Source organism: Rhodofomes roseus (assembly GCF_022264815.1).
Source record: "Rhodofomes roseus strain CIRM-BRFM 1785 chromosome Unknown C8Q71scaffold_18, whole genome shotgun sequence".
Lineage (NCBI taxonomy): Eukaryota > Fungi > Basidiomycota > Agaricomycetes > Polyporales > Fomitopsidaceae > Rhodofomes > Rhodofomes roseus.
In genome coordinates, this window is record NW_025952974.1 from 208,683 (window position 1) to 222,534 (window position 13,852).

A 13,852-nucleotide genomic window follows, 5' to 3' on the forward strand; every position below is an offset into this window, starting at 1 on the left:
TCGCAGACATTCGGACGGCGCGTTGCGTATTGCTGTAGGTCGCTCACTCACGCAGATGCGACATATCCATATCAACAGCGCGCGATGCCAGCTGTGCCCAGTACAGACGGTCGTATACGCGTATACATGACAGACACAGCGTGCTACTGACATAAGACCCTGCTTTCGTCGATTCATCTGTTACTTTGAAATTGTCAGACTGCAGTACAACACTGATTCCACTTGCTACTGTTCCCTAACACGGGACCGGACAGTCCGCTGTCATGATTGCCTCTGGGCTCCGAGGACCGATCGCAAATTACTCGTATGTGCATGCAGCCCACCGTGGTGGAGAGATTCATAGTTCCACCAAAGTAGTTTCTCAGCAAGAGCAGCTCACGCAACGTGCATCAGCGAATAATATTATTCAATGCGTGTAGCTAGCTACTGGTACAACAGTCCTTTGCGTTCTATACTACAATTTCGGGGAGTTCCTCCTGAACATCAACGCAGCACACGCGACAACGACGCCAAGACCTGATGACGACACAAGCGACCTCCACACAAACGTACGTACAGATCAGAGAAGATGAGTGTTGCTGCGATGCGAGAGGGGACTGGGGAAGGGTAGGGGTAGGGGTAGGGGGGAGGAGATGCAGCGACAAAGACGATATGGGATGCATACAACTACTGTACAATGAAGCGAAGCGGAAACAAATATAGGTTCAGGAGAAGAACGAAGTGAGACTCGCCCGAAGTAACAACGACCCAGGCGACCACGCGCGACACCCTCCACGATACGTCGACGCACGCGAAGCGTCCTGATCGATGACGACGGAGCGGCTCGATGCCCAGCCGAACACGCCGGGGAACAACACGGTACCACCTCCAGCTAGCCTGCGAGCCCGAACAACCCAGGACACCGTGCGGGACCCACGCGGCAGGGTGCTTGCAGTCAAGGTCCGCCTCGCAACCTTTCATCGCAGCGCGCACGAGCGATCGGATAACGCAGCAGGGGCCTCTACGCGACCACCTCTGCACTCGCACTCATACTCCGCGGGTGCGACCCCGTCCGCGACCTCTTGTGCTCACCGTTGCCCTGCGATGCTTCGTCCTCCTCGAGCTCTTCCGACGGCCGCTTGCGTAATCGACCTGGTGAGGGTGACATCGGTACCATCGATGGTGAGTACGATCCGTCTGTCCGTGCACGCTTCGGCGGCGAGCCGCCTCTCAAGCCAGCATCCGTCTTCGCGTCTGAGTACGCCTCGACGTCGAGGTCTTGCGAGGGACGCTTGCGAGGGGTTACACCGCCAAGGACGACCTCATATTCCGACATCTCGAGCTCTGACTCGCCATCCTCCTCCTCTTCGTCATCGTCGTCGTCTTCTGACTCTTCTTCCTCTGCGCGCACGATCTCCACTTGGACCTGTGGTATCGGTGTAGGCGGTGCAAGATCCTTGGCTGGGGCCTGGTCCTGGGCTGCGGCGGCACTGTTCGCCGCGTTCATTTGCATGATGCGTCTTTGGCAGATGGAGCAGTAACATTGGTACAGCGGGGCGCAAGCACTCATCCACGCCTATAACGAGCCATCAGCCAGACCCTTACATCAATGGACAAGCAGACATACCGATCGGAATGTGCCAAGGCTATACTCAGGGAGGTGCGACACCTTCAAGGGAATATACGGAATCGGGTGCATAAGCTTGGGGGACTCGTGGATCGGGCTCGATTCCAGGGGAGGCGGGAGCGCTGACACGGGTGACGATGACATCGCCTCGTCGTCCTTCACGCTGCTAGGCGGGGGGGACGGTGTCGTCTGCAGCGTCGTCGTCGAGAGCCCTGGGCTTGTCACATGGCTCCCGCTCGACCGCGACGACGTCGACTCCGCATCGTCGTCCTTGTCCCTCCGTCGCCTGCGCTCGCGCTCTTGTTGGTTGGCGCGCCAACCAAGCCAGTCTACACCCGTGCGCCATACCGCTTCCTCCCTGAGCGCCGCCGCAACGTCGTCCATCGACATCGACCGCGCAATCTCCACCGCGTCCTTCCCGTCAGCTTCACATTCCGCGGCGAGCCGCCGCACGACATTTTGCATCGCGGGGAAGACGATGTCCCGGAATTGCTTCACGTACGCCTGATACGCCATGCTCGAGATGTTATAGGTCGGCGGGCGCAGCGCCGTAATCGTCTTCGGCCGCGGGTGCGCAAGCTCCCCGCCGTCCGCGTCCACGCCCGCCTCCCCTTCTTCCAGCGCACCGTCGAACACTGAGCCCGGATTCCAGGGGCACGGGTGCCGGGCACGAGGCGTATTCGCCGAGATGCTCACCCAGCGCATGTTGAACTCGTCCGTGGGGTTCACCCAGTGACCGTCCAGGATGCGGTTCCGCGCGAAGTCCGTCATCGCGAGCTCGCGGATGCCCGCCGCGTCCTCCGTGATGCTCACCAGCTCCGCGTCCTCCTCCTCCTCGCTCAGCTCGTCTTCGCTTGCGTAACCATCCGCACCCTCCGCGCGCCCGGCGTACCTCGACGCTGCGAGCGCTTGTGAGAGCATGTCGGCCAGCTTCGTGTTCACCTTATACCAGTGTTTCTCCTTCGCGAGCTCCAGCACGTCCTTGATCATGCCCTCGCCAAGGTCCACGAACGCCTCGATCGCCTGGCGCACCTCCCAGTCGTCCGTTGCGAGCTGCGCACTGCCGCCAACAGCCTCACGATCCAACGGGTCGTGCTTCGCCGCAAGCCAGATCCACTGCTTCCGGCACGTACGGCATGTCGTCTCGACGCCAGGCCACGTCTGGTCGTCCTCGTTCTCCACAGCGCAGACCGACAGGCCCTGCGTATATTCGGTCTCGCCTTCCATAGTGGGTGCCTCGCGGAGGCACACGCCACAGAAGGTTGATTTTCGATGATCCTTGCATGTCATGAGCTGCCCTAGCCAAGGATTGGTAATCGCACGCTTCGCGACGGCGAGCCCATTTGGCGAGAACGGGTAGTTGATGCGGCAGACGATGCAAGAACAATTGAAGATGTTGCGGAAGTGTTGAAATGGGGAAAGCCTGATAGGCTTTGCGTTGGCGGAGCCGCCTTTTGACGTTGGGTGGATGACAGCGTGGTGGATGAGCAAGTCCTGCGGGTCGATCATGACGCATGCTTGTCGCCAGAAGGGATGATATTCAACTGAACATGAATTTGTATGAGCATCGTCAAATTGGGCACCATTGCATACGTCGCTACATTGTCTGTGGCGTCTGCACAGAGCGGCCATGTCGCTGAACGATTCGGAAGAGCTACACGGGGACGCCTAGAGACATTGAAAGGCACCATTCGCCGTCTCCTAGCAGCAAGGATTGCCATGCCGTGAAACACACCGAGCGCCTTTGTGTATGACGCGGAATGAAAGGCGCGGATTCACGAAATGAAACAAGAGCGTGCGCGGAGATGAATCGTCGCCCGCGGTGATCAGCGCCAGTGCGGTGCGCTGAATGCACGGTCGACAAGTCCTGCCCGAGCGGCAGAGACAAAGGACTAGGCCAGCATAGGTTGCGCCACAATGTCATGCGGGATGCTATGTGGACGACTTGTCTCACGGACAGCAGAGTCAATGCGACGAGTGCGACGTAAAGAACCAGGCGATAAGGCCGCAGTGGGAACATCGCACCGAGCGGAGCTATCAAGCTCCGCCAGGCGCGACGCGGTCACGGTCGAGGACGCGAGTGAAAGACGACATCGTCGGCGCCGACGTCGAGAACAGGAAGGATGGTGGACACCGACAAAGGCAAGGAGAAGAGGGAACGTATGGGCGACGTACGCCCGCGTGGCAACGACGAGATATGAAGAGCACACTCACGAGCTACGCCCCACGACGGATATACGCGCATGAGCTTTTCCACCTCGTAGGTGTCGCGGATCAGTGACCATACAAAACGAGAAGGCCACAGCTGTGGGTGCTGCCATGTCTCGGGGCCTTGTGCCTCGGGCGCGACATTGAGCAGATGGAATGTGGCGATGAGGCTGCGTACACTGGCGTTGAGCGTGGAGTGGCGCAGCGAGCACGGAGGACTCACCGCACGACCTCTGGGGGTAGATGGGGCCAGAAGAGGGCGGACTTGCCCTTGAAGACGATGCGCTTGCGCTCGTCGTCGGCATTGGCGATGGAGAGGATGCGGACGGGCATCGCGTACTCGACCAGGATGGCGTCCGTCACGGCGGTATGGGTGGTGACAGATCGCGACTGAGGGCGTGTCACGGCCAGTCTCCTCTCCCAACCATGGACGCTCCCTTCCCACGCACGGACCACCAACCTCCATTGTTCCCAAATCGGGCAGTCCCGTGACGCGACGCGCCCGCGTCGCGTCGCGTCACCGCTGCACTGGAGGAAACGTTCGCAGACAACAACTCGTTCTTTTGCTGTTATTTGGTGTCAAGACACTCTGCCGTTTGTGTCAAGGTCTCCGCGCCTCCTCGAAGACACTCTTCCGCAACAACTTTGACGCCCGGACATACAGTGCGCAAAAGCCGAGAACTCGCAGTCGACGTTTAGCAAACTCACTCCCCCATCCGTCGATGCTACAACGCCCGTTCGGCAACAACCAAACGCGCCAATGGGCTATCCTCTTCCCCGCCAACCTTGCTACCACCGTGCGTCACACTCAATCTGGGATTGGCGGTCGATCGATCGCAGCGGACGAATCTTGCGACTCAGACTTTGATCTCCGCGCTTGTTGCTCTCAATTTACGAGATCCTGTCGGAAGATCCATCGTGTTGTGCGCTCGCGGCTGAGACACGCTGGTAACGGACGTACACTTCCCGCGAGCGTGCGGCTACAGTAAGCAGATTCAGCAGTTTCGCGCACCGCAAGGCGCAGTCAGCCGCGGGCCAACTTGAACAGCGGGAGGCACAGTCGGCCCGTACTATCTCGATGCTTGGCAATACTTACGCCGCTGACTACATAGGCAAATAAAGATGGTGCAGGCTACACAGGTGACTCTGAAAGACGGTCGCGTCAATCAATGTACATGTAGCTGTGTGATTGCTCTGGTACGCTCAAATCTGCGTCACTGACATACACGACGTCCTAACCGGCTCCCTCCTCAGCACGAACACCAGTGCTATGTTCGCCACGAGCTCGCAAGCATTTTCAATGTTCATTCCCGGACGACCATGAACCTGATCGAGGTGGCAAATGCACACGTCTAATCTGAGTTGTCTACACGCACGCGTATGCTGGATGCATACGTCGGCGCCATGGTAGGACGTCACCTAGTGACTGTAGCCGCGCCCGACGATGTGTCACTGTTTCATGAGGATGTATAGATTCTTGAACCAGGACGTGACTTCACCTCCGAATTGCGCATGCCATGGTCTGTGGCCACTGGCACTATTGCGATTGACTTATGCCTGCGTGCGTAGCCGTACTGACTTGCGAAAAAGGACCATGACTAATTAGCTAGGGCCGGGATTCACGAGTACATACACTGAGTGCATGTACATCGTAGTCAGTTCGCAGTGACTGTTTGCCTCTGCCTACGCATATGTTCTTCGGAGGTAAGTATCATACCTTGTCCCATGCCCGAGGAACTCGGGGATGCCAAAAATAGCCTGCATGGCTACTGAACGCGCGCCTTTCGTACTCCGAGACTTACACGCGTGCACGCTGCTCACAGATCGTGGTCGCTACATACAGCTGCCAGAAAACATCTGGACTGTGGTTCCCGCACCGATATCACGTCCTTGCTACCTCTGGTAGACTCGCAGAACCCGCCGACTCGCTATCGCACAACACCGACAGGGACCGTGCTACAGAGCCTTCGGATACGGTACGCCCGCTGCCTTTCTTCCATCTTCGATCACCCTCATCGTCTCCTTGCAGCTCGTCTGCCGGACAGCCCGAGCGCGTCCACCTCTCAATCATAGCTCCTCGAAAGTGTAACAGCCTCCCAATTCGTCACCATGTACATCGTCGACACATCCGACCTCACGCTCGATGTATGGAGTCTTATGCGCTCGTCGGCCGACCTGCTTACCAGGGGCCTGTGGTGGATAAGTGCGCTCACATCCGTGCATGCCCCAGGAGCGAGGGTGCAGCAGAGCTTCAATGCGAGTATGGGAGTCTCTGACGGGGGGTATTTGTTGGGACTAGGTGCGTCTGTGAAATCTACCAGCTGGATGACAAGCTCAACAGATTATGCAGGCATTGGAGATATCACTGGGTATGTGGCTCGCCTCGCTCTTCCGTAGAGGTCATGGCTGACACGAGCTATGCAGTCCGGTGGTGGAAACGAACATGATGGTGAGGGACTGTTTCTTTGGCCATGCCCATGTCATCGCACCACGCACTGACAGAGGTCGCCAGGGTTATGCAGATAGACAGCAGACGGACACAGGTCTGCACATGCGCCAGCGAAGCCGCGCCTGGATAGTCGCAGATCCAGCCGAACCCTCCAGCCGGGTCGTCTTCATCAACGCCGGTCAGCGATCCTTCCGCCTCGCCCCGCGCATCGCATACTCACCCACCCACAGACATCGGTATGGGCGACACAGGCGTCCGTCGTTCGATTATTCACCGCCTCTCGCACGAATTCCCCGGCCTCTACACGGGCACGAACATCGCCCTCGTCGCGACGCACTCGCACGCAGGCGTCGGCGGCTACCTCGAGAACCTCCTTCCGCACATCACCTCGCTCGGCTACGTCCAGCAGACCGCGGACGCCATCGTCGAGGGCACCGTCCTCGCCGTGCGGCGCGCGCACGCGAGCCTCGCGCCCGGCAGGCTCAGGCTCGGGAACACGACGGTCGTGGGTGCGAATATCAACCGGTCGCCGAGTGCGTATTTGGCGAATCCGGAGGAGGAGAGGAGGAGGTATGAGGCGGATGTGGATCAGGAGATGACGGTGCTGAGGTTCGAGGATGGGGAGGGCGACGCGAGGGGGTTCTTGAGCTTCTTCCCGGTTCATGGCACGAGTCTGTATCAGGTAGGGTGGAGTTGTTCGATTGCGGAACGATGTCACAGCCTGACTGAGATCCACCAGAACAACACGCTTGTCAGCGGCGACAACAAAGGGATGGCTGCCTATATCTACGAAGGTAGATGACTTCCGAGCTCAGCTGACATCCGCGGCAGCCCGGGACTGACAGAGACCTCATGCAGCCTTGGTCGACCCAAACTCAATGCCCGGACAGACGACCTTCGTCGCAGGCTTCACCCAATGTAGGTGTTCCTATCTGATAACTGCGGCACCGTCTCACCGTTTGCTCAGCCAACGTCGGCGACACAAGTCCAAACACGTACGTCCACGCAGCCTCCAAATTCGCGCCTCGTTATCAGCTAACGAGCACCACAGTCTCGGAGCAGTCTGCCAGAGCCCCGGCGAACCCTGGGACGGCCAGGCCTGCAATTTCGAGCATTCTACGTGCGGGAACCGGACGCAGGACTGTCGCGGTCGGTCAGTCGACCATCCGCCGGCCTTCACTACTAGTCCGCTCTTCTGACAGAGTAATGGCTGGCAGCGGCCCAGGCTTCCGAATCTCGGACTTCGAGTCCAACAGGATCATCGCGCAGCTCCAGGTCGACGGCGCGAAGCGGGTCATGGACCACCCTGAAGAGATGATGCCTGTCAGTGGGCCGGTCAATGCGGTGCATACATATGCAGATATGTGAGTCCAGGCAGTGAATTGAGTCCGAGTCTTGTAACGGCGTTGCTGAGATGGTTTGGGTTGTGTGTAGGACCTTCAGGTCGTTCGAGTTGCCTGACGGAAGGACGGTACAGACGTGCCCGCCAGCGTTGGGTGCGTGTACTACGTCTTTGCGCGTGCAGTGGGCTGAGATTATGTTGGACTAGGTTACTCCTTCGCGGGAGGAACGACGTACGCCTTTTGTCTCTTTCAGCTCACAAGCGACTCATCGCATTGATCCAGGGACGGCCCCGGCGCATTCGACTTCACCCAGGGCGACAACTCGACTTCGCAGTATGTACCTGAACTGTATCCCCTAGCATGAGTCTGATGCGGGCTGTTCAGAAATCCATTCTGGGAGTTCGTCAAGGGGGCTGTGACTCCACGCCCCCCGCCCGAGCAAGTCTCATGTCACTACCCGAAACCGATCCTCCTCGACACCGTATGTCTTTCCCTCTGCCGTTCAGCATGCATCAGAATATAATCGGATCACGCAGGGCTACGCGGAGAAGCCATACGCATGGTCCCCAAGCACCGTCGACATCCAGATCCTCCGCGTAGGCAACCTCGTCATGCTCATCATCCCCGGTGAAATGACCACCATGGCCGGGCGGCGCATCCGGTCAGTCCGTCTGCATACCTCTCGCCGCTCACTGACGGGGCGCCGCACTTACAGCGAAGCCGTCCGCGCGAAGCTCATCGCATCCGGGATCATCGGCGACGACGCGTACGTCGTGGTGGCGGGCCCTGCGAACACGTACGCGCACTACGTCACGACGCCGGAGGAGTACGCGGTGCAGCGGTATGAGGGGGCGTCGACGATCTTCGGGCCGTGTAGGTGTGCACCTCCGCCCGTTCAAAGCCTGTATTGAGTGTTGTTATCTTCCCCAGGGACGCTGGATGCGTATATCCACGAATACGGCAAGCTCATAGACTACCTCACACCCGGTGTCGCGGAGAAGCCGCCGTCGGACCCTGCGCCTATTGACCTTACCAGCAAGGTCATCTCGTTGCAGGTGGGCACTTTGGTCGGGGATGTGCTATGATCAACACGATGCTTACGAACTCTGTAGCTTCCTGTGGTACAAGACACTGCGCCACTCGGCAAGAACTTCGGCGACGTGCTCGTCGATGTCGAAACGAACTCACCGTATCATGCTGGAGACACCGTAGTCGCTCAGTTCGTCGGGTTCGTTGAGGGATTTCCCGTATAGATGATGCTTGCAGTCGAGACTCACGACACAATTTGGACTGTCCAGGGCTAATCCACGAGTAAGAATGCTCTGTAGTGCTTTGACTGCGCTGTTACTGAAGCTAACGCCGTGACCAGAACAACCTACGCCTGGAGCAGACTTTCTTGACAGTTGACAGGTGGCTGGACGAGCAGTGGGTCCCGGTAAGATCGGACTCGCATCCCTCCACAACGTATCGTTGGGAGCGGACGAACGTGGTCAGTCTCCTTGGTCGTCTCTCTTGGACTGCTCGTGTCCTCACATCGAATCGTTAGCCTTTTGGTATCAGTACCGTCAATCTCACTTGGTAAGTTCCCGTCGTCGTCGTCGGCTGACTGAACGCTGATTTCTGTCTAGGACGATCGAGCCAGATACGCCTGGTAAGCCCTGCCCTCGCGTGCTCGTGATGTACGGCCGTGTTGACACGACCATTCGCAGCTGGCACATATCGAATCACGTACTACGGCGACGCTAAGCACATCCTTGGGCCCATAACCCCCTTCATCGGACGATCCTCCGACTTCACCTTCGCCTGACGACTCATCATGCATCATGACTCATCACGATTTCTTGCTCACTTCTTATGGACACTCGTATAGATCATTCCCTACTGTATCCTTGCGCATCGGATCTCTTTGTGCTCTTACTTGTACCGGAGTTGTGCCACATATGTTTTACAAACGGACTCGGAGCTATTGTACCACGGCTATCTGACACATGTCAATGGTGGTGGACCCACTTCTGGTGAGTAATGTCATTCGGACTGACTTCACAACGCTGGATCATAATATGCTCAGACGACAAGTTTGTTGCGTTAGGCTGGCGCAACTTTGCGATTTGACTACATAGTTTCACTGCAGTGAGCAGATCCGCTGGCTCGTATGCATATGAGCTCGTGCGACTTTCTATTCCCCGACTCCTCCCGAAGGGAGGGAGGGCTCTGTCGACATGATCTGTGTCAAATCTTCTGCGAGCGGTGGGAATTGCATCCTGATTTAGACACTTTATGACCATATGTGGCAATATTAGTAAGCTAATAATTCCCGACTCCTCCCGAGGAGAGCCTAGATTAATATTGAGTAACTAGAGGTAGCTAGTTATGCCCAGTCCAATGCCCAGATCTAATGGTGCGGATTGAGCTAGACCATTCTAACTTACGATGATATATGGTGCTGCTGAAGCAGCAGTGTCCCACCGAGGAGTCGGGGATTGGCGCTTGCGCCGCTACATGCATAGGCTGGTTCGTGAATGATATTATTCTGTCAAGTTGGCAAGGTCCTGCCACTCCGCACTAGCCGGACTCGGACATCTGTCGGAGACGGAACGCCGCCACAGACCGCGCCGCGAACGTTCAAGTTGGTCCCGCCTGGGAAGCTTTACGGACTCCTTGTCAGAACATGCTAGCTTACGAACATGAATAATGGGGAAGCATTTTCGGAGTCAGTCTGAGTCAAGCTCTCCGAAAAGGTTCCCATGGGGGACCGATGTTATTAGCATTTTGGAATCCGAAAACGCTGGTTTGCCCGCGGAGACAAGAGCGGACAGAAGGTCGGTAAATTGGAAACTACGCCCCTACGGAAATAGCCGCCGGCCGTAGTCCGCGCCTGCCCAATATGGCAAGTGCACTCTTGCCCGCCGTTTCGTGGCAAAGTACGACACCTGTGCACTGTATTCTGATGTATATAGACCTTGGCCTTTCTAAAGAGTGGCTGAAAATCATCCAATCAGCGTAGGAGACTGTATGGGTCCAGCACAACACTGAGTGCATGCCGTCACAGGCTGTTACGCGCAGAGCGCCCGCGTCACAAACGTGACGGCTGCCATGACATGTCCCAATGCGGACAGTCACAGTTCAAACATTCAATTGTGATTGGTCTGTCCGTTGCGCGCTCGAACGACCTCTTCCGAGGGGTAGTCGCAGATAACAGGTAAATTCAACCAAGAATGAATACAGACTTGAGTACAGTGGTATACTTAGGGCAGCGCGAGTGTATACGGTAAGTACAGTTACGTAAGCGCGTGGCGGGCCTACCCGTTACGCACACCGTCTCTCTGAGTCGCCGTTTCACCTACCGAGGCACACGTGTTAGTGGTGGTATATGCTCGCACAAATCCTCTTCAAGTGTGATACGTGCGGCGGTGCAAAATGCCTGGCGGAATGTACTCGTGGGATGTGTGTGACAGGATGGTCACGTGCGCGTACGGTCCGTAGTACGGTCCGGACCCGTAGGGGCGTACTTTCCATTTTCGATATGTCCTCAGAGCGGAGGACACGCGCACATGCATGTGAAAACCCGACGGGCGGACTTCGGGCGAACTTAAGATTCGCCCATAATTAGCCTCCGTCGTTGGCTCGTTCGATCGTGACTCTCGAGCGACCTCTAGATCTGCCAGTGGGCATATCACTCAAATATGGTCTCCCCAGCATTTGCTCGACAACTCGATCTGGCTCATGATGCTCCTTAGGCAGCAAATCCGACACACTCGACTGCACCAGACAGCAGGGAGTGGACGTCGGTGGATGAGCGTGCGGCCCGAAGAGAGGGCTCCTGAAAGTAAGTAAGTCGAAGCTCGCAGCCTCGTGTCTGTTCGGCTCACGAAAGTTGATGCAGCACGAAAGAAGATCACAATCCAGCATCTCCTCAACATGAAGAGAAAGCACACCCCCATCACAATGCTGACCGCCTACGACTTCCCGACCGGTCGCGCCTGTGAGGCGCATGGGGTCGACATGACCTTGGTCGGCGACTCCCTGGCGCAAGTCTGCCTCGGCTACGACGCGACGACGCGGCTCACGCTCGACGAGATGGTCCACCACTGCCGTGCGGTCGCGCGGGGGAGCAAGGCGCCGTTCCTCGTCGGAGACATGCCGTTCGGGACGTACCAGGCCGGCGTGGACGACGCTGTGCGCAACGCGGTCAGGCTCGTGCGCGAGGGCGGCGTCGATGCGGTGAAGATCGAGGGCGGCGTGGAGTACGTTGACTTGGTGAAGCGGCTGACGACCGTCGGGATCCCAGTCATGGGCCACATCGGGTTGACGCCCCAGCGGCAGGCCATCCTGTCTGGTTTCCGGGTACAAGGCAAGAGTGCGGAGGGCGCGGTGAGTTTGGTGGATAGCGCGCTGGCTCTGGAGGCGGCTGGGGCGTTTGCGATCGTGCTCGAGGCTATCCCACACGCCGTCGGGGCGCACATTACGAGACGCCTGCACCATGCGGCTACGATTGGCATCGGCGCAGGTTGGGAGACGGACGGGCAGGCCCTCGTGTGGGACGACTTGGTGGGCACCTGGTCTGGGCACATGGCCAAGTACGTGCGGCGGTTTGGCGACGTGCGCGGCGAGGTCGAGCGAGGGGTCCACGCGTACGTGCAGGCGGTGCGAGACCGCAGCTTCCCATCGCCCAGCGAGAGCTACAACATGCCCGCTGAGGCGGCGGGGAGGTTTGTCGGGCTTGCAGGGGCAAGGGGTGACGAGCCATAATGGGAGAGGGCACGGTGTTGCCTAGAAAAGTCACCGCCACAAAGTGGAAATCACGCCCTCCGGACTGCGTCACGACATCGGCGACCTGCTTGATACATGGGCAACTTTGCTGCGCACGCCCTCTGCATAGTTGCGCCCGAAACTCATCGACGATGTCTCCACTCTGGTCAGGTGTGGTGGACTCGATTTACGCCTCTCGTGCATTCTTGAGTTGGATCGATCGAGAGTTCGTGAGGACCAGCGAGCTGAATGGAAGCAGCGAAACTTGCATTTCGAATGGCGTACATCGTTCGTGCAGTATGACTCTGCATGTCATACGCGTGAGAGAGCTCTCCCTGTACTGTGTGCGTTCTCTTAGTCAATTACACATCTTGGATGATGATGTACTAGACTCACTATGTTCTCTAGGTCCCTGCAAGACCATGACACCGGAAAGTCACGGGAATGCTGTCGGCCTGTCGCACGTACTATGTCCTCGCATTCGCTGTGACGCTATGATAAGTGATTGACATCCATTCTTAGCCCGGCAAGAACTTCAGAACAGGCATACATCTTAGCAAGATCCACCTGCGTCTGGGAGTTGAACCATGGATAGTTCATAACTTCTACATGCACCGCTGTGTAAGTGGTCTGCATGCCATGCAGAGATGAGGTTCACCAGGGTCGCCGGCGACGCCAACATCCGGTAGATTGGCAGCAGTAGCAGCGAACATCCGGCTGAGCGGCAGGCAGTTGACGCATCTAAACCGCCGTCCCAATGCGCACCTAAGATGCTGCGCTTCCTACTGCTCACGCCTTCACGCCCAGCGGCCCAGGCACGCAATAGGTACCGCCAAGACATTGGCGACTTGAGCTGCGGTGAGCAACTCACCGCGCTGCTTGCAACTGGTTCCTCGACGTACTCAAGCACATGTTCATATAATTCGCCTCGGCGCTCTAGTCAGGTCATCTATCACGCAATTACAGGTGTCTCTGAATCCATGCAACCTCTGAATGGAGGGTGCCCGAAGCCTGACGACAACAGTTTGCGCATCGTCTGCCCAGAATGACAGCCTGCAATGATTAATCGCGAACTACGTCTCCGTATGTCGCTTGGTTGCCCCACCGTTTACGCCTACGAGGTCGTCGAACCCCGTAGCAGTGGTCTGCGGACTAGGATGGATGACGGGGTGCAGGCACGTCCATGGTTCACATGCTAGAGGTGCGATGGAGAGCTGACTCGCAGAGAACGCTAGCAAGATTCCTCGCACCTTCCGACCAAGCATCGTTGCGAGCCCGGAGACCGTGACATGGTTCGGTAAGTCCTTGGTAAGTCCTCTTCATTTCTTCACTGAGAACGCTGTGTCCACCAACGCAAGCGATATTCTCTCTCTCACGCGACCGTCCTGCGACGTTCACAGGCTGGAAGTTCTTACTTGAAGCTTGTTCTTCCTGTCAACCACTCGGTACACCCACGCTCGGCATGGGCAAGGAATCGAAAGCGGGACGCAGGAGGTA

At 57.6% G+C, this 13,852-nt stretch overlaps 3 protein-coding genes across 3 annotated transcripts; 2 read left to right on the forward strand and 1 right to left on the reverse strand.

The window, feature by feature from the left end:
* Window positions 1-831: 831 nt before the first annotated feature.
* On the reverse strand, window positions 832-4,263 carry C8Q71DRAFT_183177 (uncharacterized protein). Its single transcript, XM_047916823.1, has 4 exons — window positions 4,038-4,263; window positions 3,821-3,984; window positions 1,607-3,150; window positions 832-1,555 (listed from the first exon to the last, which is right to left on the reverse strand). Exons 1-4 carry the CDS (start codon window positions 4,145-4,147, stop codon window positions 1,001-1,003), a joined length of 2,373 nt encoding a protein of 790 aa, XP_047776181.1. The 5' UTR covers window positions 4,148-4,263; the 3' UTR covers window positions 832-1,000.
* Window positions 4,264-5,611: 1,348 nt separating this feature from the next.
* Window positions 5,612-9,672, forward strand: C8Q71DRAFT_813953 (Neutral/alkaline nonlysosomal ceramidase). Its single transcript, XM_047926083.1, has 23 exons — window positions 5,612-5,790; window positions 5,844-6,113; window positions 6,165-6,183; window positions 6,239-6,263; window positions 6,327-6,441; window positions 6,494-6,945; window positions 7,003-7,057; window positions 7,122-7,181; window positions 7,231-7,258; window positions 7,315-7,416; window positions 7,481-7,627; window positions 7,698-7,759; window positions 7,813-7,837; window positions 7,889-7,939; window positions 7,991-8,087; window positions 8,143-8,479; window positions 8,537-8,661; window positions 8,719-8,834; window positions 8,905-8,917; window positions 8,976-9,095; window positions 9,153-9,184; window positions 9,235-9,257; window positions 9,316-9,672. Exons 2-23 carry the CDS (start codon window positions 5,924-5,926, stop codon window positions 9,411-9,413), a joined length of 2,292 nt encoding a protein of 763 aa, XP_047776182.1. The 5' UTR covers window positions 5,612-5,790; window positions 5,844-5,923; the 3' UTR covers window positions 9,414-9,672.
* Window positions 9,673-11,232: 1,560 nt separating this feature from the next.
* On the forward strand, window positions 11,233-12,600 carry C8Q71DRAFT_183275 (ketopantoate hydroxymethyltransferase). The gene is made up of 2 exons (XM_047916824.1): window positions 11,233-11,436; window positions 11,490-12,600. Exon 2 carries the CDS (start codon window positions 11,525-11,527, stop codon window positions 12,353-12,355), a length of 831 nt encoding a protein of 276 aa, XP_047776183.1. The 5' UTR covers window positions 11,233-11,436; window positions 11,490-11,524; the 3' UTR covers window positions 12,356-12,600.
* Window positions 12,601-13,852: the final 1,252 nt, after the last annotated feature.